The sequence below is a fragment of the Camelina sativa genome, chromosome 14, assembly GCF_030686135.1.
Source record: "Camelina sativa cultivar CO46 ecotype springtype chromosome 14, ASM3068613v1".
NCBI classification, from domain to species: Eukaryota; Viridiplantae; Streptophyta; class Magnoliopsida; order Brassicales; family Brassicaceae; genus Camelina; species Camelina sativa.
The window spans coordinates 26,869,061-26,892,185 of record NC_141893.1 but is presented as its reverse complement, the minus strand read 5'-3'; the positions used below and the strand labels follow the sequence as shown (position 1 = coordinate 26,892,185).

The 23,125-nt window shown below is 40.5% G+C and overlaps 1 protein-coding gene and 2 pseudogenes across 1 annotated transcript; all 3 read right to left on the bottom strand.

Moving 5' to 3' along the window:
• Positions 1-1,517: 1,517 nt before the first annotated feature.
• On the bottom strand, positions 1,518-2,056 carry LOC147928676 (uncharacterized protein At1g43920, Chloroplastic pseudogene; annotated as a pseudogene).
• A 15,900-nt stretch (positions 2,057-17,956) lies between these two features.
• LOC147928675 (uncharacterized) lies at positions 17,957-18,794 on the bottom strand. Its single transcript, XM_087486233.1, has 3 exons — positions 18,722-18,794; positions 18,579-18,669; positions 17,957-18,512 (listed from the first exon to the last, which is right to left on the bottom strand). Exons 1-3 carry the CDS (start codon positions 18,792-18,794, stop codon positions 17,957-17,959), a joined length of 720 nt encoding a protein of 239 aa, XP_087342359.1.
• Positions 18,795-19,328: 534 nt separating this feature from the next.
• LOC147928674 (uncharacterized) lies at positions 19,329-22,580 on the bottom strand (annotated as a pseudogene).
• Positions 22,581-23,125: the final 545 nt, after the last annotated feature.

Below are 23,125 nucleotides of genomic sequence, written 5' to 3'. Positions count from 1 at the left end.
GTGTGCTAAACATATTATGGAGAATTGGAAGAGGGATAGTCATGATATGGAACTACAACGTCTGTTTTGGAAGATTGCTCGCATTGGAAAATACAATATGAATATGGCAGCATTGCAGAGATACAATCCAGGTACTTTTGCTTCCTTATTAAAAACTAAGCCAGAGATATGGTCTAGAGCTTTTTTCAGAGTAGGCACATGTTGCAATGATAACTTGAACAACCTGAGTGAATCATTTAATAGAACCATACGCCAAGCTAGGAGGAACCTTTACTAGAAATGCTTGAGGATATTAGGAGACAATGTATGGTTAGAAATCAGAAAAGGCATATTATAGACAAGATTCACGAAGAGAGCACATTTCGAGATAGAATAAATGATAGAAGGGTCACAGTTTTGCATAAGAAGCATGGCTAGGAATGATAGACAAGAGTTGGAGTTGCATGATGATACTTACTGTGTAGATATGAATGATCGCACATGTGGATGCATTAAGTGGCAGATGACTGGAATCCCATGCGTCCATGCTGCTTCTGTTATCATAGCAAAAAAAAAAGAAGGTTGAAGATTATGTCAGCGACTGGTACACAACAAAAATGTGGCAGAAAACTTATGAAGATGATATTGCGCCTGTTCAATGTCAGACTGAGTGGCCTAGGATGAATTGATTAGGAGTTTTGCAACCACCATGGAGAAAAGGCAATCGTGGTAGACCTCCTAGCCATGTTATGAAGAAGGGAAGATTTGAAACTACCTCTTCAAGCACCACCAGATTATCACGACAAGGTAGAGTAATGACATGTACAAACTGCAAACAAGGTCATAATCGACTATCTTGTAGCAGATCAACCGAAAAGGCCAAGAGGTCGACCAAGGAAGGACCAGGTTTGTCCTTAATTTCTTGGTTTATGTATGTTAACACAACAATTTCTCAGTTTATGTATGTTAAATTTAAATTTCTTGGTTTATATCGGAACCAAGGAATGCATTGTTTGGACAAGGACAAGCACAATCACAAGGAGAATCACAACCACAAGCAACACAGTGTGAACCTCAACAAGGATCACAACCCTCTCAAGGATCACATATGCCAGCACCACAACCGCAAACAACACAGTGGGAACCTCAACAAAGATCACAACCCTCTCAAGGGTCACAAATGCCAGCACCCAAAAGGCAAGTACATAGGACTCCAACACCAATACCTTCAGAACCACAATGGGAACAACAAGCACCACAGAGGCAACCAGCGTCGGGAGGTTGGACATCATGGTTTCATTGCTCAAGTTGGGATGAATGATTTATTTTGTAGTTTGTAGACCGTGAGTTATGTTTCTTTTGTTGTCACATGAGTTATGTTAGACCATGAATGATGTCTCTTTTTTTGTTTAGTAACCCCTTTATTTTGAATGAACCATAACTCTGTCTTTTATTATGAATGAACCATCTCTAACTCTTTCAACGAAACAAACTGATTTCATTACCAACCATACAAACCAACATAACGGTAAACAACACTAATAACCGAGAAAAAACTTGGGTTGTTTTACTTTACCAACCATTAGGTAAACAATGAAAATTGTCATTACACAAAGCCACAGAAAACACAATTTCCACAACAGTTTAAGCTTGCAGATGTCTCTTTTCCTTTGCATTGCATCTTTCTTCAACTCTTGCATAGAAACATTGAGCTCAATTAACTCAGCTTTGGCTTTGACAATCTCATTTGCCGTGATTCCTAGTTTTGGTAATGCATTTTCAACTTCCACATAGACAGCATCCTCGACCCACTTAAAAAAGTGACTCTAATGCATAACAAACAAAATTACCATTACCATAACACACAGAAACAACATAAAAAAACTATGACCTTGCACTTACATCTCTCTTGCTTGTCCACGAGCTTGCATCTCGCTTGTCAATGCAACGGAAGAACGGGCGTCCAGGATTATCTTGAGTTTTTTAATGTAAATTTCAATACACGTAATCCACAAACACACTTCAAGGGCAATCCACGATCACCGATTATCACTGATGTCTCCGAGCTAGAACTCATAGTAATTGGAAGAATAAATCAAAATCGGATGAAAGTGAGAAGAAATAAAGAGGTATCGAAAAGAAATAGAGACGAATCGAAGAATTGAAGAAGAAGATTTACATTTGGGGGTTTTTAATTTTTAGGGTTCTGAGAAAGATATAACTGAATTATGATTTGGGGTTTTCGTTTTGCTTAAAACGACTGTGGTTTAACTATTAACGGTTGCATTGACAGAAACTTAACTGCGTTTAATTCCTCCGCTTAGTGACTTAACGTCGTGCTCAAATTGGCCGAGTCAACAATAGTTGGAGATTTTAAAGGTAAGTCAACAAACAATTCGACATTTAATTCACCATATACAAAGTTCAGACTTTAATTCAACCAAAATAAAAAGTCTGACTTTTTATGAAATTTTCCCATAAATTAAATCAGAAAGTACTATTTAATCAGTGTCTATGAAATTAATTAAAAACACAATGAAATTAATTAAATTTGTGGCTTAATAAAATGAATATTAAAAAACATTGTTAATATCACCAAGGACTGTAAACCTTTCTATGACCTTTCGATTTTCTCCCTTTCAACTTCTGTTATTCGTTTCTAACTTTTACTGGAGCCATGGCCGACAACAAACGCATGAGTTCATCTAGGTTTGCAGAACCCCTCGCGGACTCAATAAATGGGCCTTTCAATTCTAATATTTCTGACAATCCATCGGACCCATATCATTCGAGATGGTCTTCAACACATGAAAAAACTGCGGCACCTTCTCTGGTGCATGCAGGTGGAGGAGCTTACTTTGCCAGAAATGCAAGTATTATTTTGTAAAACTGGTGACCCACTACTGATGGCTTCTTCCGATTTTTTAAGCGGTTATAGAGAATCTATATTTGAAACGGTTAAATTGGTCCGATCACATTTCTCGATTGGTAACTGCTTTGTGGGGAAAAAAATTTAAACAGTTAGACGTTGTATCCCTATATATATTTCTCTCTAATTTCAGTAGATAGAGGAAACTAATTTTCTGAAAATTTCATAATTCTTGTGTAGCTATGGATGAAAACAAAAATTTGATGATGTCTGAGGAAGACCTACAGTGGCGTACACTACCTACACGACTATTTCCTGTGGGGCTGTACCCTCAAGGAGGAAGGTTGAACATATACTCAAAACCATATCTTATTTGAACATTGGTTTCAATATTGGGAGAGAAGATTCCAGAAATGGCTAAATTATGGGGATCACAGTTTAATAAACTTTTCATCCTGCCCATGCAGATGTCGTCAAACTCTGTAAAGGTCATACATGGCCTTCTATCGCAGCAACTAGTAACAAAGAAGAAACATGAAATGTGGATTGCATTTGGTGGCAAGCCTTTCAGTTTCAGGTATTCACTTTGTGAATTCCACATAATTACTGGCCTAAGATGTAGACCGCTACCTAGTCCACCCACAACTTCCCCTAGACAACGAAGAGAATTATGTGGGATTACCTATTTGGGAACAAATGTAACAACATGATTGTCAACAATTTGGTTAACAAGTTAACAAGCTAGAGAAAGAAGATAATGGTTCGTGGAAAAGGCTACCATTCGCCTTTCTCATCATTGTTGACAGGTTGCTTATTTGCTCCTACAAGACACTAGAAATATCACCAGATTTCATGGAGATGTTAGTAGACCAGGAATCTTTCCTTGCTTATTCATGGGGAAGATTCTCCTTCTTGAAGACATATTTCATTTCAAGTTTGAGGCAGTCGAACAGTGCATGTTACGGGTTCCCTCTTCATTTACAACTCTTAGCGTTTGAGGCAATATCTTTGCTGAAGACAAAGAAACCAAATGCGGAAGACATGACTTTGTTTCTAGAAAACCCAACTGGCTGTACATCTACTGTAACACTCTTGATTGAGGAGTCAATTTATGCTGTAGAATCCCTTCCAGAGGTATGTTGTTATTGAACTGTACTATATAAAATAAAGTTTTGCATCTATTTTATTTTAAACATTTGTACAATATTACTGGTAGAACTTCGATTTTAATGTTAGGTTGTATTTGTTATATAGCTGGTTGTACACCACATATTAGATGTTGTGGACTATATCAATGAGTCGGAGTTGTTATGGGAGGATGAGACAACGTAAAACTAAGTTCACATACTCCAAAATTATATTGCACTCCAGCATCCATTCATAGATGCAGACTTTGTTGTTGGAGCCAACTAGATGATATCTAAGACAGTAAAAAAAAAGCCGTACACCAACCTAGAAGTCTTACGTAACCGATATGGTGGTTCACACCTGGTAGGTGATTTTGTATCCCGGGTGAATGAGAAAAAGATAAAAAGAAGAGAAACGATCCTCATGTTGAGATCATGGGAGAAGATGACGTCCTCTCAGGGTCATTGAAGGAAAAAGTGAGTAGGTTGCGTAAGAAGAAGAGTGTGGAAAAGGAGACGGAGCCTCTAAGCCGTTCCTCGCTAAAGTAAAAAAAGAAAGGTACTTCAAAAGTAACCTTCATGAGAGATGATGATATGGAAAATGAACATACTACGACAAGTGGAAGTTCTGATGCGGCTACCTAAACAATCACCGCCAGTTTCTCGAAATTGAGGAGGTTGATTAAAGAGGAGCACATAATTCTCAAGGCTGAAATTCTAGAAGAGCTGGATAGGAAGGTATATTGTAAAGGAGAAAGCACCATCATACGAAACCACACTAGAAGATGATGAAGGAAAGAGAGCTCAACATGACGCAAACAAACAGCCAAGGAGTCAACAGAAGGTCAATGTAGTCGTAAACCTGATAATGATAACATGGAGGATGGTGGTGGAATCAGTGATGGTATATAATATGATCATATATTAGGGGAGTATGGTCTATCTGCAACAGTCCTCAAAAATATCTGCAGGGAGTATATAGTAGAAGGTGGACCTCCAATCAAAACCGAAGAGCAACAAAGCAGAGGGGAATCGATCAAGGAGACAGAAGTAAATAAATACATTGTGTACACTCCATATTATGTCATGTACTAATCGGATTTCACTTACACAACGAAGGGGAGCCAGAGACTGAGAGTAGTAGCCGAACCCATACTATTGAGGACATAGAAATGACAAAGGTATGTAAGCGACCCTCATATAACTAATAATGAGTTGCAATGATGTCTGCCTCATTAACTGTCGTCAATGATTAGGTGGCTGAGATTGATGATGGTGTGGAATCCACATCACAATATGAGACTACTAGTCTCGATGGTGTAGAGTCATTGATAGTAGGCTTTTTACACCAGGATATCAATTCCCTTATGCAGTTGCAATACAAAGGGTTATTAATCTAAATGGTTGTTATGCTAGCAGATAAGATGCAATCAATAACAAGCAAGTCAAGCCAAACAATAACAGGTGTATATGCTAACAACATAAGGTGAACATAGAACAGAAAATAGAAACTAAGAACTACTCGACCATGGTACACTATGCAAGCAATCGTGTACCAGTTCGGGTTATAAGCAAATAAGAACAAAAATCAAGAACAACTCAAATTACCACACAATCAAGCAATCGATTTCATGATTGGGTTGGTGATCGAGTTGATAATAAGTTGTAAATGATGAAGATACAAAAGCTCGTAATGATGGAGTAATTGGATCATAGGTATCGTTAATCAACTTAAAATGTTTTACAAGCCGCATTCAAGCTATTTCCTAGACAATGAACATCAAAGCTATAACTAATCCAATCTCTTGGCATAAGCTACTCTGAATTTATTACTCCCTTACCCAACTCTCATTGGAGAAACATAATCAAACATGCAATAATAATCAGTTCATTCATGTCAATAAACTCCTTACACATTTAATCTTTTAGGCGAAGTGAGCAAATATCTGGCATTAGTTAATTCAGACATTTCATCAAGCACCCCTCGGGGTGGAAATGTTTAAGATCTAATCTCAATCTCTTAGTTCGAAATTAGCATTAAGAACACTAGTCCATAAGGGAAATTTCATTAAAAAAATCAATCTAAAACATCATAATCGATTAAGAACGCCTATCATCTTTATAAACTTTAGTTCACTACTCAGATTTCATGGCAATTGACATAAACTCAAAAATGAATAAGAATTGCTTAACATAAACGTTAGAAAAAAATTAATCGAAATAATGAAAAGAATCAAATGAAATACATAATCAAAAGTAGAAGAACCACAAACCAGAAAAAAAAAAAAAAAAAAAAAAAAAAAAAAAAAAAAAATCCTAACAAAGTTTAAGAAATGTAACATCGGCTCTCAGTTCAGGTGGTGTCTCTCGCTACCCCCCCCCCCCCCTCGAAAATGGGTTAAGAGAGGGTACATATATGGAAACCACTTGACCTAGCCGCAACTGTCATTTGAGGCGTCTACACGAGGCTAGGGTCGAACTCCTCTTTGGATTGAGCTTTGAATGGTTCTTCTTTTGCTCGGCTTCACTAGTTCGGGTTGAACCCTTGGGCTGCTATTCTTTATGATCACACCTTCGGGTTTAATGCTCAGGTTACTCCTCTTTTTCTCATTTCCTCCTTCTCTCTTTCTTGGTAATAACCGAAACTTGTCCATCCTCATTCTTGCTCTTTTTAAGCTCCAACGCACCTATTGTTATCCAAAGTGCAACAATGCAGCAATGCAACACCCTAAACAACCTAAATGCAAATATCTAAGGTTAGGGACCTAAAAACTCTAAGGATAGACTCAAAACAATGCAAGATATGAATAAAAACACTACAAGAAAATCATGTATTGTTAGCATCCGAAAAACGCTATCGAACAATATCATAGCGTTTTAGTAAACGCTCTATCATCGCCCCCGATAATAGGCTGACACATTAGATAGCGCTTTACAGCATGCTATTATGTTTCATCAAATATAGCATTTTTCTATGCAATCGTATATTCAATAATAGCAATTGTACTTTGCTAATAATTATTACAGTATATTTTATTGAAATTAAAATTTTCTGGGTTTTTTTTAGTTTTGGATAATATAAAAAAATAAAAGAGAAACATGTCATAAGTTTATAAAAGTTAATTTTTATTATATTTATATGAAACAGGGATACAAAATATCTATATTACAAAGTAAAATACATAATTAAAATAAATTTAAACAACTCTTGTATTTAAACTTGTAAATTTTCCACACTCTTGAAACTTCTTTGATATCATTATGTAATCAGCTTCAACCTGCAACAAAATAACACAAACACATGAAGAAAAAGAAGCATTAATAATCTAAATTTATAGAAAATAATATAGCAAAGTGATATGCTTTTAGAGAGCATGTTTTGAGTACCTCGGGTGAGTTGAGCCTTGAGTCCTTTAAGCCTTTAAGCCACCTAGTGCCCCAATAATTTATGAACACATCAAAAATTAAACAGTCTGAAGATACAAGAGACTAAGACAAATATATACTACTAACACGTACCATGGAGTTCTTAGTTACTACGACATAACCAGCTTTACAAGTGTCAACCACCATAGCTGACATTTCATCTGAGAAACCCACCAAAGAAAAAAACAATCTTGCACATAAGAACTCAAGAATTCTCAAAAGATGAAACAAAATAGCAGTTCAAAGGTTTTAAAGGGAAACACACATCCACTATACATAGATATACAATGAATGAAAAGGGAGGAGAGTTTCTCTGTCGACTGTCGCACATAGCACAACACCCTTTCATAATATATGAACAAATCAAATCTAGAACCACTCTTAAAAGCTGTTCACTCTCCACGATTTCAAGCATAAGCAACCAAACACGGAATCAACAAAACTAAGATAATTCACAGATTTCACAAAACCATTAAACAAACACATGACTTGAAATTAAAACCTATCGAAACCTACAACAAATAAGAGAACACAATTCAATCACTGATCAACCAACCCTTAAGAATCAAAACTGAGATGAACAAGATTGATTATAGATAGAAACACTCCCCAAACAGATCTAGAAACCATGATTTTGATTTGATAACTTTGAATCGCTAGCATGATTGAGAGGAGATCCGACGAACCTGTGGCGAGTGCTGTGGTTGTGTGGTCTTGAAAGATCCGCCCACTCTCGTAATTTGGAGACTCTCCTTTCACGTTACTCCCAAATTCCAGATTATTGGTGAACCCTAAATCAAAATCTCAAACACCAAGAAGAATTAGGGACAAACTCACTGCCTAAGATGTGGGAACGACAACAGATCTAAGAAACGATGATGGAGCCATGAAGGCAACACAGACAAAGACGACAGGGATGGAGGAAGAATCCGAGAAGCGATGTTTCTGGATTTGGATCTGAGGAATTGGAGACGAAGGACTCGGAGGAGATTCAGATGATGATATGGCTGGAGTGTGTGAATCCGAGATCTGAAGCGGGATTGTTGTGCTAGGGAGGAGAACAAGAATTATTGGGAAGATAAAGAGACTGTGTGTTGGTATTTTTCTCGTAGAAGAGACTGTGTGTTGAAAGAAAGAGATAAGATTGTGTATTTGTTTGTGTGTGTCGTTTAAGTGTTTAGGACAACTGAAGTTTGGAGATAATTTTCATTAAAATTTGGGCGGACAACGAAATTTTATTATTCATAGCGTTTATCATTTTAGAAACGCTATAAAAAGATAGACGTAAACCAACCATAGCATTAACACATAAAACGTTATACTAAATTGTTATCAATACTCGTTTTTATTATAGTGAAAAGATGCCTAAGAAAGTGTAAAATAGAGAGATATCAACACTCCCAAATAAGAGGATGAGGTTTGAAAGTGGAAACTCAAAGCCAAAACTAACTGATTGATTAGTTAAATTCAATGTCCAAGTTATTAACTCTAAGATTCATGGTGAAGGAGTCTACTTAAGAACTTTGGCCACACAAATCACAAAACAACCTGATTCTATCCTTAATCTACACTTGCATTCAGATTTATCATTCCCTTTAACATTCATTAGCAGAAAACCATAAATCTAGCTATACATTGTCATCAAACTCATTTGGCGAGGGTAGAGGTTTTACAGACAAAGGTGGTCTGTTTTTCAAAGAGTTTATCTTTTAAAAACTGGTTTCTCTCAGCAAAAATAGATTGAACTTTAGAAAAATGTTAAAGGTAAGCTCCAACAGATGCATACAACAATAGAATCCCATCTACCCAAATGTACATATATTAGTATTGATCATTCTTAGTCTACACCCGCCAATTGTCTAATTTCTACACTTTAGCTTTTCTAAACCCATTCCTTCTCTTAAGCTAGTCTTTAGCAGGTCTTCTTTCTTTTTGAACTCTTCTAGCGGCTTGAGAATCTTATCAAACTATGGTTCTAAATTCTTTTCTTTTTCTTTCCTTAGAACCAATTTTTTTTTTTTACTTTCTATTCTCCCTTTTTCCTAAAGACTTTGTACCCTTTTGTTTCCTATTATTATTTTTTTTCTTTTCTTTTTAAACCAAAAACTCCCAAATCCAAGAAACAAGTGCCCACTAGTCCTACTCCTATCTAGTCCGGATAACATGAACTAGAACAACATAGGATCATATTCTTGTCGGCTCAAATCTAACTGAAACGATCCGACCCGTTTTTTTAAATATTAATTAACTAGTGGTCTCATACACACTAGCCACCTAACCACAAACACACAACAACGGTTAACATAAACGATACCATTAAACAAAAAATTAACCAATAACCAAATTCCTGTATTAATTCCATAATAATTAAACCAATAAACAAATCCAACATAAATCAATGAACCAGCAATCCTAGAAACCATTCTAAGGATTCAACCCTAGCAACCTAACAGAAGCCAAACAACAACCAATCGAGCCACTAGAACATCCTCCTCTTCATTGCCTTGATTCCACAATCACACTTTGCCTTTACCTGCACCACAAACACAAATTGAGATGCATGAGTATTATAAACACTCAGTGAGACAATCCTCCCATCTACTGGGTTATACACACAAGCAACTGAGATTCTAATGTCAAGCAATCAAGAAACAAACACAAAAACCATGAAAAACAAGTATCAGTTGCTCGTTGGAAGCGTGGTGTCGACCGACACTACCCCACAATGTCGATCGATATTGCTCCATGGTGTCGACCGACACCCACCTGTTTTTGATCAACATTGACTCCACAAACACGATCTGCTCAAAGCCGAAAGTCAAATCTCAACTCCCATCACCTCCAATCCATCCAAAATGATCAAACGCCATATGAATTCGTAGGAACCCTATAGCAACCATAACCAGCAAGAAAAACACCACAACAACACAAAACAAGCAAGACAAAAGGAAATCTCAGGCTTAGATCAGCCATGGTCATCCACTCACTTCTTTTCAGGAAATTTCTTACCCAAACTGACGAATCCAACACCCAAGCAATCCTCCTAACACGTCTCTAGCCCTGGATCTTCACTCCCACAGAAGGATCTCCAAGGAAAGGCAAAAAGCTCCAAAATCTCCCAAGAACGCTCTCTCTCTCTCTGTTTCTCTCTAAAACGGCGAATGACTCTCCTTTTCCACGACCTAGGTCGACTTCTCATTTAAATACCTTGATTTGGGAAATCCACTTATACCAAACCGACCCAAATCAATCGGTTCAAACCAGAATTTACTGGTGTCGACCGACACCACCTTGGTGTCGACAGACACCACCCTTGGTGTAGATCGACACCCATCTCCAAAACCCATATTTTGGTTCGCGGATGTTACAATTCTCCCCCACCAACATACATTTGATCCCCAATCTCGAACAACCATCATCCAAGGACTCTCTTGCAACCGTCTCCACGGCCCGCACTTCCTCCGACCGATCTACGAAGGTCACCTCTAGGCGATAGACTCACGTTCTAGATATTATTTGCTCTCGACTTTTGGAATTTTCTTTACTCATAGATCTCGACATTGAGTTTCATTGGCCCCTCATCATGCCTAAGCCCGCATGCCATAATATATATGGAAGTCCAATATTCGTCTCTCGGGGTGCCACCCTAAAACGCTCCCCCAGATTGTCTAGAGTCGTTCAGGACCAACTGTCCCTAGAGCAAACAATCCTGAACACGTCTAAGCCCTATCCCTAACCAGGTTTCCTTCTTGTGGCTCGCGTAAGACAACACAATGTCCTACGTACCACATATCCCCTCACTGGAATACCTCATGACCACACAAGAATCATCAAAATACCACAATGGCCGCCTCAAAGGCCAACAAATTGTCCTAAACTGGACAGCCACGAAGGCCAAAAATGTCTAAACAGACTGCCACCAATGCCAAACAAATTTCCTAAACAAGACCACCACCAAGGCCAAACAAATGTCCTAAACAGGACCATCACAAAGAACACTTATCCCGAAGGACCATCACAAAGACCACTTGTCCCAAAGGACCATCACGAAGACCACTCGTCCCGTAGGACCGTCACAAAGATCATACATCTCAAAGGATCATCACGAAGACCACTCATCCCGAAGGATTGCCTAAACAGGCCACGTGTATCGAAGGACCGTCACGAAGAAAACACATCCCAAAGGACCGCCTAAAAAGCCCGCCATAATTGGCTCAACAACCCGCCACAAAGGCCAAACAATGTCTCAAAAGACCGCCACACACGGGCACAGAATGACTCAAAAGTCTGCCACAAAGGTCACACAAGATCCACTAGGCTCTCAACCACTAAAAATAGACAAATTCTAACTCCCATTAGACTTTCCATGTTTAGAACTTTCCATTTCAGGAAACTTTTCTCTTTTAACACCAGCCTCGCGGAAACTCGTATCCGGAACACCACCTCATCTTGGTACTTAGTCGCACAACCAACCACCCATAAATGACCAAGTAACAAGAGAGATGGGCTGAAATACTCCATTCCCACTCTAGCCACGGACTACAGATGGACCAAACAAACTCATGTTGCGGCCTGCGTCTCGGACCACTTCTTGAACCTTACCTTCATCCTCGCCTCTGACTCCCAAGTCTGCTCCTCAACACCATCACAGTCCCCTAGGACTATCATCAAAGGAATCTTCCTCTTATGAAGTTCCTTGATTCTCCTCTCGAGAACCCTCACCGGCCTGGCCTCCAAAGTCATGTTGGCCTGAAGATCCTCATGAATCTTAGCCAACAACTGATCATCGTTGCAGAGACACTTTCGCAACATAGACACATGGAAAACCTTGTGGTATGCACACATAACCTCATGCAACTCCAACCTATATGATACCGGTCCCACCCACCCCATCACTCTGAATGGACCCGTATACCTCGGACTCAACTTAGTCTTTGTCAGTTACCTGTTCGGACTCTGCAACATGGCCATCTTGAGGTACACTCTTTATCCCACCTGAAACTCAAGATCTCTCCTCCTCTTATTGGCATAACTCCTCTGCTGATCCTGAGCTTCCTTCATGTTCAGCTTCAGAACTCGGATCTTCTCCGAGGTCTTCTGAACAAAAATTACCCCGTACACGCTCCTCTCCCCCACCTGATTCCAGCATAATGGTGTACGACATGGCCTCCCATACAACGCCTTATAAGGATCCATCACAATACTCACCTGGTAGCTGTTGTTGTAAGAAAACTCTATTAAGCTCAGGTGATCTTCCCAATGGCCACCCCAATCCAGCACACACATCCTCAGTAAATCCTCCAACGTCTAAATAGTCCTCTCTGACTGCCCATCTGTCTGGAGATGGTAGGCTGTACTCATATGCACCTTAGTGCCCATCTCTGCCTAAAATGCCCTCCAAAACACCGAAGTGAATTTGGAATCCCTATCAGACACAATACTCGCTAGCACCTCATGCAATCTGATTATCTCCTTCACATATTTCTTAGCCAAGACCGCTGCTCCATCAATCTTCTTAATGGCCAGAAAATGTGCCAACTTAGTCAACCGGTCCACAATGACCCAAATCGCTTCAAAGTTCCGAGACACTGGTAAACCTACCACTAAGTCCATAGTAATCATGTCCCACTTCCACTATGGAATGGGAAGACTCTTCAGCAATCTGCCTGGAACCTTATGCTCAACCTTCACTAGCTGGCAAACATCGCACCTCACGACCCAACCAGCTACGTCCTTCTTCATCCTGACCCAGTGGTAGTACCACTTGAGGTCACCGTACATCTTACTCGCTCCTGGATGAATAGAGAACATGCTCGCATGAGCCTCTCTCAGGATCTCCTACCTCAACTCCTTATCCTTGGGCACACATATCTGACCGTGCACAAGTATGGTACCATTGAAAGAGACCTGATACTCTGAATCAGAAACTGTAGGGGCATTCACAAGCCCCACATCCTTCTTATGAGCTAACCGCACCATGCACAAAATATCTGCTCTATCAGCCGCGTCCAAACTCAACGGCTCTTAAGAAATAACACACAACCTTAATCCACTAATCTCTCCTACCAACGTCTCAATATTCTGCTCCTAAGTCGAAGTCGTCTGCTTCCTACTTAGAGCATCTGCAACCAGGTTAGCCTTACTGGGGTGGTAGGCTATCTCCATATCAGAATCCGCCACCAGCTCCATCCACCGCCTCTGCCTCAAATTCAGCTCATGCTGAGTGAATATATATTTCAGGCTCTTATGATATGTAAAAACCTGTGCTTTCGCACCATAAAGACAAGATCTCCAAATTTTCAGGGCAAAGACTACAACAGCCATCTCCAAATCATGAGTACGGTAATTTTCCTTATGCTTCCGCAACTGTCGTGAAGCGTAGGCAATTACCTTCCCATGCTGCATCAACACACACTTCAAACAACTCTGGATGCATCTGTATAAACCACATAGGGCTTTCCCTGATCTAGCAATTCCAACACTGGCGTAGTAGTAAACATCTTCGTCAGGCTTGCGAAATCCTCCTCACTCCCTTGACCAAACAAAAGGAACTTCTCCTGTCAGTTTAGTCAACGGTCGTGCCTTGCTTGCAAACCCATGCACAAATCTCCTGTAATAACCTGCCAACCCAAGAAAACTCCTGATCTCTGTGGCATTATGCGGCCTAGGCCAATCTCTGATAGCCTGAATCTTCGTCAAATCTACAGAAACCCCCTCTACAGACACAATGTGACCCATAAATCCCATCTCTCGCTGCCAGAAACTACACTTGTTCAACTTAGCAAACAACTTCTGCTCCCGCAGCTTCTTTAGAACTGCTCTCAAATGCACAACATGCTCCTCATGGAACTTTTTTTTGGGTTAACAATCTCTATTTGCCACTCTATTTTGTTTAATTCAATCTCTTGCCATACCTTTGAACTCAACCTTTTCTTTCAATCCTTGTGTTGATTTGTTGAGTGAGGCCTCTTTGATGATAATGTTATAGGTTGTGAAATCTTGAGAATATTGAGAATGACAAAGAACTGGCTCTTGTTTTAGCTAGGTTTGGAATCTTTAGAACTAGCTAATAGGACTGATTTTGAAAGAAATAGGTGGTTAGAGTTTTGATTTGGGTAAAGGTTTGGAAACAAGAGAGATTAAGGGGGGAGAAAAGAAAGAATTACTTGGTCAAAAGAAAAGAAAATATCTATCTTCAAGGTTAAGTTTGGTTAAAAGCTCTAAGTCTCTTAAGAAGAAGAAAAGAAAGAAAAGTCTAGCTGATGTCTCCTAGAAAAGTTTTAAACAAAAAAAAAAGTCTAGCTGATGTCTCCTAGAAAAGTTTTAAACAAAAAAGAAAGAAAAAAAAAAGAATGCTAAAACATAGTTTAATAAGAATGGGAGTTCATCAAAGAAGTTTCAAAGAAGTAAAAAAAAAACGGGAGCTTATGTTTAAACTGAAGCCTTAGAGATAAGTAAAGAAGAGAAGGGGTTAAAGTTGAATCAAGTTGAGTTTTTGGGTTAGTAAAAAGGAAAAGAAGGATGAGAAAAAGGGTAGAAATGCTTCTAGGTGGGTAGAACATCAAGAGCTAAGCTTTGTATGCCCAAATTGTTCTCAGTCTTAGATTGGTTTCAATATTGTCTAGCATTTCTCTTTGTTTGAGAGTAAACCACCCAAAAACATCATTTCCCACCTTTTTATAAAAACTCTTTCTCTTAAACTAATTGAGCTTGATTTATTTTCCATTTGCAAGATCACACCAAACACTTTAATGAATGTGAAAGAGATGTTCAATAGGATTGCAAGTCTTTACTATTAGATAGAAGGTGAACTAGAATGGTGCATTGTGATAAGCAAAGAAAAATATTTGTAAGGACTTTGATTGATCTTAGCACCATATAATTACATTTAAGAACTATGGTTTGAATCCTTTGTTGATACTTTTTGGTTCTGAATCTTTTTTCAAACCTCTCTCTCTCACTTTTTGTTTGGTTCTTGCTTGAGGACTAGCAAGAGATAAGTTTGGGGGAGTTGATATCTTGTGTTTTTGTTGGGTTTTAAGCCTTGTTTTTTTTTGAATGAATGTAAAATTTTATTCATCAAAAAAACATGTTCTTAACAACAAGTGTAACATGTTTGATTCTAGTTATGTGAAAATCATGACGACAACTTTACGTTCTAGTGGAAAACCAGATTGTGAGGATGTCTTCGTAACGGCGATTACCAGAGTTCAAAAGGATGAGCAGCTTATTCTGAATGGTCTAGTCAATCCAATGACCAAGTTGAGTTGCATAGGTCGGGAATTCAACATGCCTGTGGTTGTTGCGCTCTCGCCATAGTGTATATAGCGTTGTCTGAAACGTGTATCGCAGGAACAATAGAGTATGCTTACCAAGTGTAGTATCAGTAATGAGCGTCTGAATTGTGTCCCAGTCCGATGTAGAGTATGCACTAAGGAAACCAGTTGTGAGTTTGCTCCAAATCTGATGTGAGAAGGGACACTGGAAGAAAAGATGATTCCTTGTTTCCAGTGAGGATTTGCAGAAAGAGCATAAAGAGTCAGAATTCCTGTTCCACTTCAACATATGGTCCCCTGTCGAGAGTCTGTTAAGCATACCAAGCCAAGTTATAAAAGCAAATTTTGGGGTTGCCTGGGAAAACCATACACCTGGTGCCCAAGTATGTTTTGATTTCTCTGTACGCATCTGTTGCCAAAGTTTCCCGGGTCGAGAACCGAGGTTTGAAACCTGTGTTCCCCTTCCAGAGATGCAAATCCTCTGTATTTGGTTTCCTCTTTGCTCTAACAATTGTAATTTCTGCTTCAATGTGGTTTAAAGCTTCACCCCTACGTCGCTGTGCTCAATGGTTTGACATTACAGTTGCCACAGTCGTATGCTTAGGGATTCCCAAATCTATACAACTCCTGTCACCTAACAGATCATGTAACGTGCCTAATGAAGTCCATTGATCATACCAGAAGGAGGTTGACTCACCGTTTTGTATGTCCTTACAGTGAAAGTCCTTTGCCAGTACTTTGAGTTTGAGCAACTTACGCCACCACCAGGATCCCTGAGAAGGTGTTTCTCCGATGTCCTAGAAGGAGCTTTGACGAATGAGGTAGGTGTGAATCCACTTACCCCACAAAGAATCTTTAGATAGTAACCTCCAAATGAGCTTATGTCCACAAACGATGTTTATCTCTTTTAATGACCGTAGGCCTAACCCACCCTCACACTGCGATGAGCAAATATCTTGCCAAGCAACCATTGCCTTACAAGTTTTAAGGTCGGGACCACTCCATAGGAAAGCAGAGCAAAGCTTTTCGATCTCTTTCATGCATTTTCAAGGTAGACGAAACGCAGAAGACCAAAAATTAGTAATACTCATAAGAACCGACTTGATAAGCTGTAGTCGTCCCCCATAGGACAAGAATCTACCTGTCCAATTACCGATTCAATGTCGAATTTTTGCGAGCAGCGGTGCATAGTCATGGCTGGTCATAGACTTGGTTAGAAGTGGAAGACCAAGGTAACGGACTGGTAGTGTGCCAACTTCAAACGGGAAAGTTGATCTGATCGCCTCTTGAGTAGATTGAGATATCCCAGCCATATAGAGGGTTGACTTCTCGAGACTAATCTTCAGACCCGAGATTGTGGCAAACTCATCAAATATTTGGATCACACCTTCTCATGATCGTGTTGTGCCCTCTACGAAAACCATAAGATCATCCGCAAAGCAGAGATGCGTGAGGAATAGGTTATGACATCTAGGGTGATAGCCAAACCTACTCTCTGCAGTTGCTTTATTTATCAAATGTGATAGAACATTCATATAGATGACGAACAAATACGGAGAGAGAGAGCAGCCCTGTCACAGTCCGCGGGCACTACCAAAGAAACCTGCTAGCTCGCCGTTGACATGCACTGAGAAGGTAGCTGTGGAAATGCATAACCGAATCCAATGAATGAATTGTTCAGGGAAGCGTAAAGCGTGTAGTGTGTTATGCAGAAAAATCCACTGATCATAGTCAAAGGCTTTAGATATATCTATCTTCATAGCACAATAAGGGGAGATGTCTTCTTTATGGTAATCTTTTACCAGTTCTGATGCTTGGAGAACATTCTCCATGAGTAGCATGTCCTTCACAAAAGCTGATTGGTTAGGAGAGATAGTCTCAGGGAGTATGCCTTTGAGGCGATTAGCAAGGATTTTCGAAATCACTTTGTAGATGACATTACAACATGATATCGGCATGTACTCTTTCATGACTCTAGTAGCATTGTTTTTAAGAATCAAAGCAAGAATAGTGGTATTTGCACCCTTTGGCAAAAAACCTTTTTGAAAAAAAGAGTGTACGACCACCGTGAAGTTATTATCAATAATAGACCATGGATTCTTATAAAACTCACTCCTAATCTCATCTGCCGGACTTTTGTTTGCAGGCATGGAGAACAGCACACTCCTAATCTCATCTGCAGAAACTTCTCTGATCAACATGGTTGTGTGAGTGTCACTACAGCGAAATGGCAATAAAGATTCAAGCGAGTCCACCGTAGTTCCTGCATAATCTCTAGGTTATTGTCCAAGAAAATCAGAGAAAAACCTAACTGCCTCTTGTTTAATGGTCGCTTGAGTGGTTGCAACAGAACCGTCTACACAGTGAACCTCACGAATAGAGTTTTGACTTTCACGTATTTTTACCGCATTGTGAAAAACATGGTTATTCTGATCCCCTACATGGAGCCAGTGCAATTTTGATCGCTGTTTCAAGAACTCCTCTTCAAGTCCAGCGACACAATGCAATCTCTCAAATGCCACGGCCTCCTCTTGCACAGCAGCAACAGTTGGATTTGCCAAAGTCTCAGCTTGCTTGGTGCACAACTCAGCATGAGCATCACGAGCTCGTTTGACCAGGTCTCCCAGTCGATCCTTCGTATAGGCACGAATACCCTGTTTCAGGCCCTTAAGTTTCTTCATAAATCTGAACATTGCGGAAGTAGAAAGAAATAGAGCCTCTGTTTCATCCCAATACGATCGTACAAGAGGCACAAAATCGGCCAGATTAGCAACTGAGTTCATAAACTTAAACGGCTTTTTCAGAGCAGGCGTACCCACGTCTAACTGTACCCGACTGCGAAGTTGATCAGAGCATCCTCCAGCCTCAAAGGCACAGTAAGCATGCGGGAATCAATGCAACCAGACATCATTAATAAGAACACGATCCAATTTTTTGCAGATGAGACCATTTTCACGCTTGTTACACCTGGTGAACAACGGACCATGATATCCTATATCCGTCAAGTTGCAGTGACTTACAGCACCTTGAAAAATCACACATACCCGCAGGCAAAACAGGAGAAAGAGAATAATCAAAGTGTTCCTCTCCATCCAGTATTTCGTTTAAATCACCCATTAGTAACCACGGCTTGTTCCGGAATAGTGGAGAATCATGATAGTTTCGCTTATCGTCCTATAATTCCCTTCTCTCTTCCATCGTATTCTTTGCGTAGATGAACGAACAGAAAAACTCCTCTGCTTCACCAGGAAGCAAAACAGAGCAAGTGACAATTTGATCACTCTTAAAACCGGACTCAACCTCACATTTGGTCTCCAGATAACCGAAATTCGACCTAGACGATGATATTCATAATTTGCCAAAAATGACCAAGCGGGAAAGACCGAGGATACAATTGCATCTGCTTTTGTTTCCTTGACTCGCGTCTCCAAAAGGCAGCCAAATTGCATCTCAGAATTTCTTGTCCAGTCACGAACCACAGAATGTTTAATTGTTTTGTTGAAGTTGTGTACATTCCATGAGAAACACATCATTTAAACATTGCGACGAGGAAGCTTCTTCGAAACAACCGAGGTAGTAGCCTTAGTTGCAAGCGCTGAAGTTTCCACATTACCCTGCTGTTTCCGTTGAGATAGACGTGCCGATGGAGGTCTACCCCCCCCCCCTTCCAGCATCATTTAGCTCGATCTGATCGGTATTACGAGCTAGCTCTGTCTGCATAGCAAATGCATCAGCAGAGGACTTCACAGGAGCCTGACCCGCAATATCAGTTGTCTCAGTAATTTCCCCATCTTCTTCCTCATCCAGACTGAGGACAGCAAATTTTAATGTCAATACTATAGGGATACTTGAGTCAGAGCCAGATAGATTATGAGGACTACGACTAGTTTTTGATTGTGAGACAGCGGACCACTCCCCCAAATTCTCCGTCAAGTCCACAACCTTGTGACCCTCCTCCGCAGACATATCATCAACTGACTCCTTGTCCTGCGGTGGAAGCGTAATTGAAGTCTCAGATGCGGAAGTTTGGACAACACCACTCGCTACTGTGCTTACTGGTTCTTTGACTGCTTGTTGAAGAGTTTGAGACGTTCCCACTGTCGTGGTTGCGACACACCTAACTGCCAGATGTCCCCATTTCTCACAAACAGTGCATCTTGGTGGCAGCCAAGGATAGTGAAAATCAACACAAAACTCAGACCCGTTTTTAGAATAATAGATACTTGTAGGCGGTACTTTCGATAGATCCACATTAACAAAAACCTTTGCAACATCAAAATTTAAACAAGCCAAAGTATCAGGATGCAACCATACTGGCGCTCCCACCGCACTAGTAATGAAACTAAGCTCTTCTAGGAGTACAAATGCATCAGAATCTTCTTCAAATGAACCCAAAGTGGGATCGATTTTTCCTCTGGTTGAGTCTTTTCAGCGACCGGAGACCACTTCGAGACCACCATTGGCACTTCTGCTATATTCCACATACCACGCTTTAGGATCCTAGCCCAGATGAGTTGATCAGGGACCTTAAAACGCAGAGTAGTGGCATTCACTTCATAAACAGCAATCCCATGGAACTCTGGACCCTGCTTCCAGATCTTGTTTAATATGACATGAACTTTTCTAATGTGGGGAGAAGTGTCCAGGAATTTACCGACTAGGAAATCCTCCCAAAGCGGCGTAGCATTGTTAAGGACTTCATCCGGAATCTCCACGGAGCACTTTCCCTCTGAAGTTTTTAGATCGACATCAAAATTTTGCAGAACTTGTTTGTTTTTAACAATTGAAACCCAAGACTCCTTCACTTTAGGACTAGAGACATCTGAAGCTCCCTCAGATCACTCCAACATCCCACTCCGAGCAGCCTAACGGCGCCGGCAGGCAAAACTTGTCAAACACGAAACCAAAAACCCTAATCGCCAATTTTTTCGCCTCCTTAGCAAAACGCACCGTTTGCCTATTTTAAGCCTTGTTTTTGCATAGTTTTGTTGCATAATCTTGTTATTCTAGGTTGTTTTAGGAGCATATGTATCTATTGTGTTATCTCTCAGGTTCTTGGAGTAATCCCATCACATTTGGAGCATTTGGACTTGTTTTGGTGCAAAGAAGCAAAGAAGAGTGAAGTGGAGAAATGGCACAAGATCAAGGAGCATCACCGGCCTAGCCCATCGGTCAAAGCCTCCCCGGTTGACCCCATCAGCCACCTCCCATCGGCCAAACCCTGCCTGATGCCACTCCTCGACGTCAAGATCAGGAGCCACACGCGGCCACCTCCCGCGGCCAAACCTTGCCCGCTTGAAGCCATCAGCCACCTCCTGCGGCCAAACCTTGCCCGCGTGAAGCCATCGGTCACCCTCAATTAGGCTGATTGAACCCACTTAGGCGACGATCAGGAGCCACACGCGAGCAATCCAATCGGCCAAGTGGTGGCCGATGGAGCCACGCGACCTCACCAATCAGTCAAGTCGTCCCCATAGCCGCCTAAGTCCACATTTGTTTTAGTTTTGATCCGGGTTTGACCCAGCTTTTTTTGGGTTGACCTGAGCTCCCTTCTATTTTCCTATAAATACTCTAACCCTACTAAGGGGAGACTGGTCTTTTTTTATCTCTTGTTTAGCAGCCACTTAGGGTTCTTAAGCTTATCTACTCTTGGTTTGTTGAATGATTGAGTACTTCTAAGTTTTTAATAGCAATTTCTTCTTCTAATCTCTTATTATGATTTCACAAAGATCAAACTCTTTCCTTTGTGTGATCATGATGATGAGTGAGTAGATCAATAGAACTTTGGGCTAGGTAGATTAGGGAGATAGATGATTGATCTTTGATGTCTAAGGCTTTATTTCTGTGTTTCCTATCTTGTTTAGTGTTAATAATGCTAGATAGCCTTGATCAAGCTTGAATCTAGATATTAGGATTTCCATGCTCAGAAGGTGTTTGATGAAATTCCTGAACCAAACTATTCAAGAGTTTTGCATTCCTAGCCAATGGAAATTGATGATTAGGGTGTTTAGTGGTATTTAGAGTTGTTTATAATGCATGCATACCTTGTGATTGCCTTTGGAAATTGTTGATTATCACTTGATTAGCATAGGATCTCTATCATGGAAATGGATTGATTTGCTAAGTGTTCTTAGCCATAAGATTGTTCTTAATTGTTGCTTAGACATCTAGGATTGGTTAGCTATCTCCCAAGTCAATTACCTTGCCCAAGGTTCACTTGTTTAATCTTGATTTAAAGTATGTTTCTAGTTGTGTATTGTTTCTTTGAGTTTGCATTGCTTTGAGTTGTCTAGTTTTCTTTCTTTGAATAAGTTTGTTAGTTAAGATTGTTAAAAAAGAACATGTTCCTGTTAAGTTTAGATTAAGCATCTTGTGCATTCTTAGTGAGTTGGTTAATGCAGATTGTGGATTGATAATTTAATTGAAAGTAAAAGTACTACATCAGGGCTGATAAGCAAATCCGCTGGCCACGACTCTCCTGGGATCTGAATATCAACTCCTCTCGCCCATCCAATGACTCTCATAAACTTGTCTCCCGCAACTCTGACAACTCTCCCTCGCTCTCCGGGATCTTCTTTGATATTAGCGCTCTCTGCGCATTCCAGGGTAATGAAGCTATGAGTTACTCCAGAATCAAACATAACATGGGACCTAAACCCACCCACCAACAAGGTCCCTACACAAACCTTATGTGTTGAGAACCTAACCCTTTATCACAGGCAAAACATAAAGTCTGAACCTACTAAAAACTCACAAAGTCTGGGTACCAAAAATTATACATGTGGTCGCCTCGACACTGGTTCCACCAGTCTCAACCGTTGTGTACACCCATGGCACCTGCTCAATCTGTGCCACCTGTTGCACTTCGGGCTGCATTCCAAGCTGCATTGCCGCTATCGCCATCTACTGTAACTTGGGACACTTGGTCTTGATATGCCTAGGCTCCCTACAATGATAGCAAACCCGTGCCACTGTTTGAGTTGTCGGTGTGGCACTCCTCTGGGGACAGCTAGCCTCCCTTTGATCCATGATGGAAAATACTTGCGGTTGAACTCCTCCACAAAGTCAGCCCAAGTCATCTCCCTCTGCACCCTCCTGGCAGCCACTAATCTCCACCACAAGTAGGTATCACCAATCAGGTTGTAGACCCTTATGTCCATCAAACAATCCTGAGGACATCTGAGAGATTGGAAGTTATGTTCCACTCTCGCCCTCCACACATCTGCATTGGTAGGATCTGAATCTCCCGAAAACCGCTCAGTACCGATATTCCCATATTTCTCAGCATATTGATATAACGAGAATGAGCTCCTACATCCGCAGCCACTGGTTGATGTACCTCCGCCGCCACTGACGACACCACCAGAGCCTGCGCCGATACCACTATTAGCAACCGCTCCAAAACCCGTGCCAACAAGTCCACAAGATCAACATATCCCACACGGGCT

Excerpts from the sequence above, each read along its gene's own strand:
- LOC147928675 (XM_087486233.1), bottom strand. The coding sequence starts at position 18,794 with ATGGGTGATTTAAACGAAATACTGGATGGAGAGGAACACTTTGATTAT. Across the intron at positions 18,670-18,721 it reads TTCTCCTGTTTTGCCTGCGG|GATATCATGGTCCGTTGTTC; the intron begins GTATGTGTGATT and ends TGACGGATATAG. Across the intron at positions 18,513-18,578 it reads GTTCTTATTAATGATGTCTG|TCGGGTACAGTTAGACGTGG; the intron begins GTTGCATTGATT and ends TCAACTTCGCAG.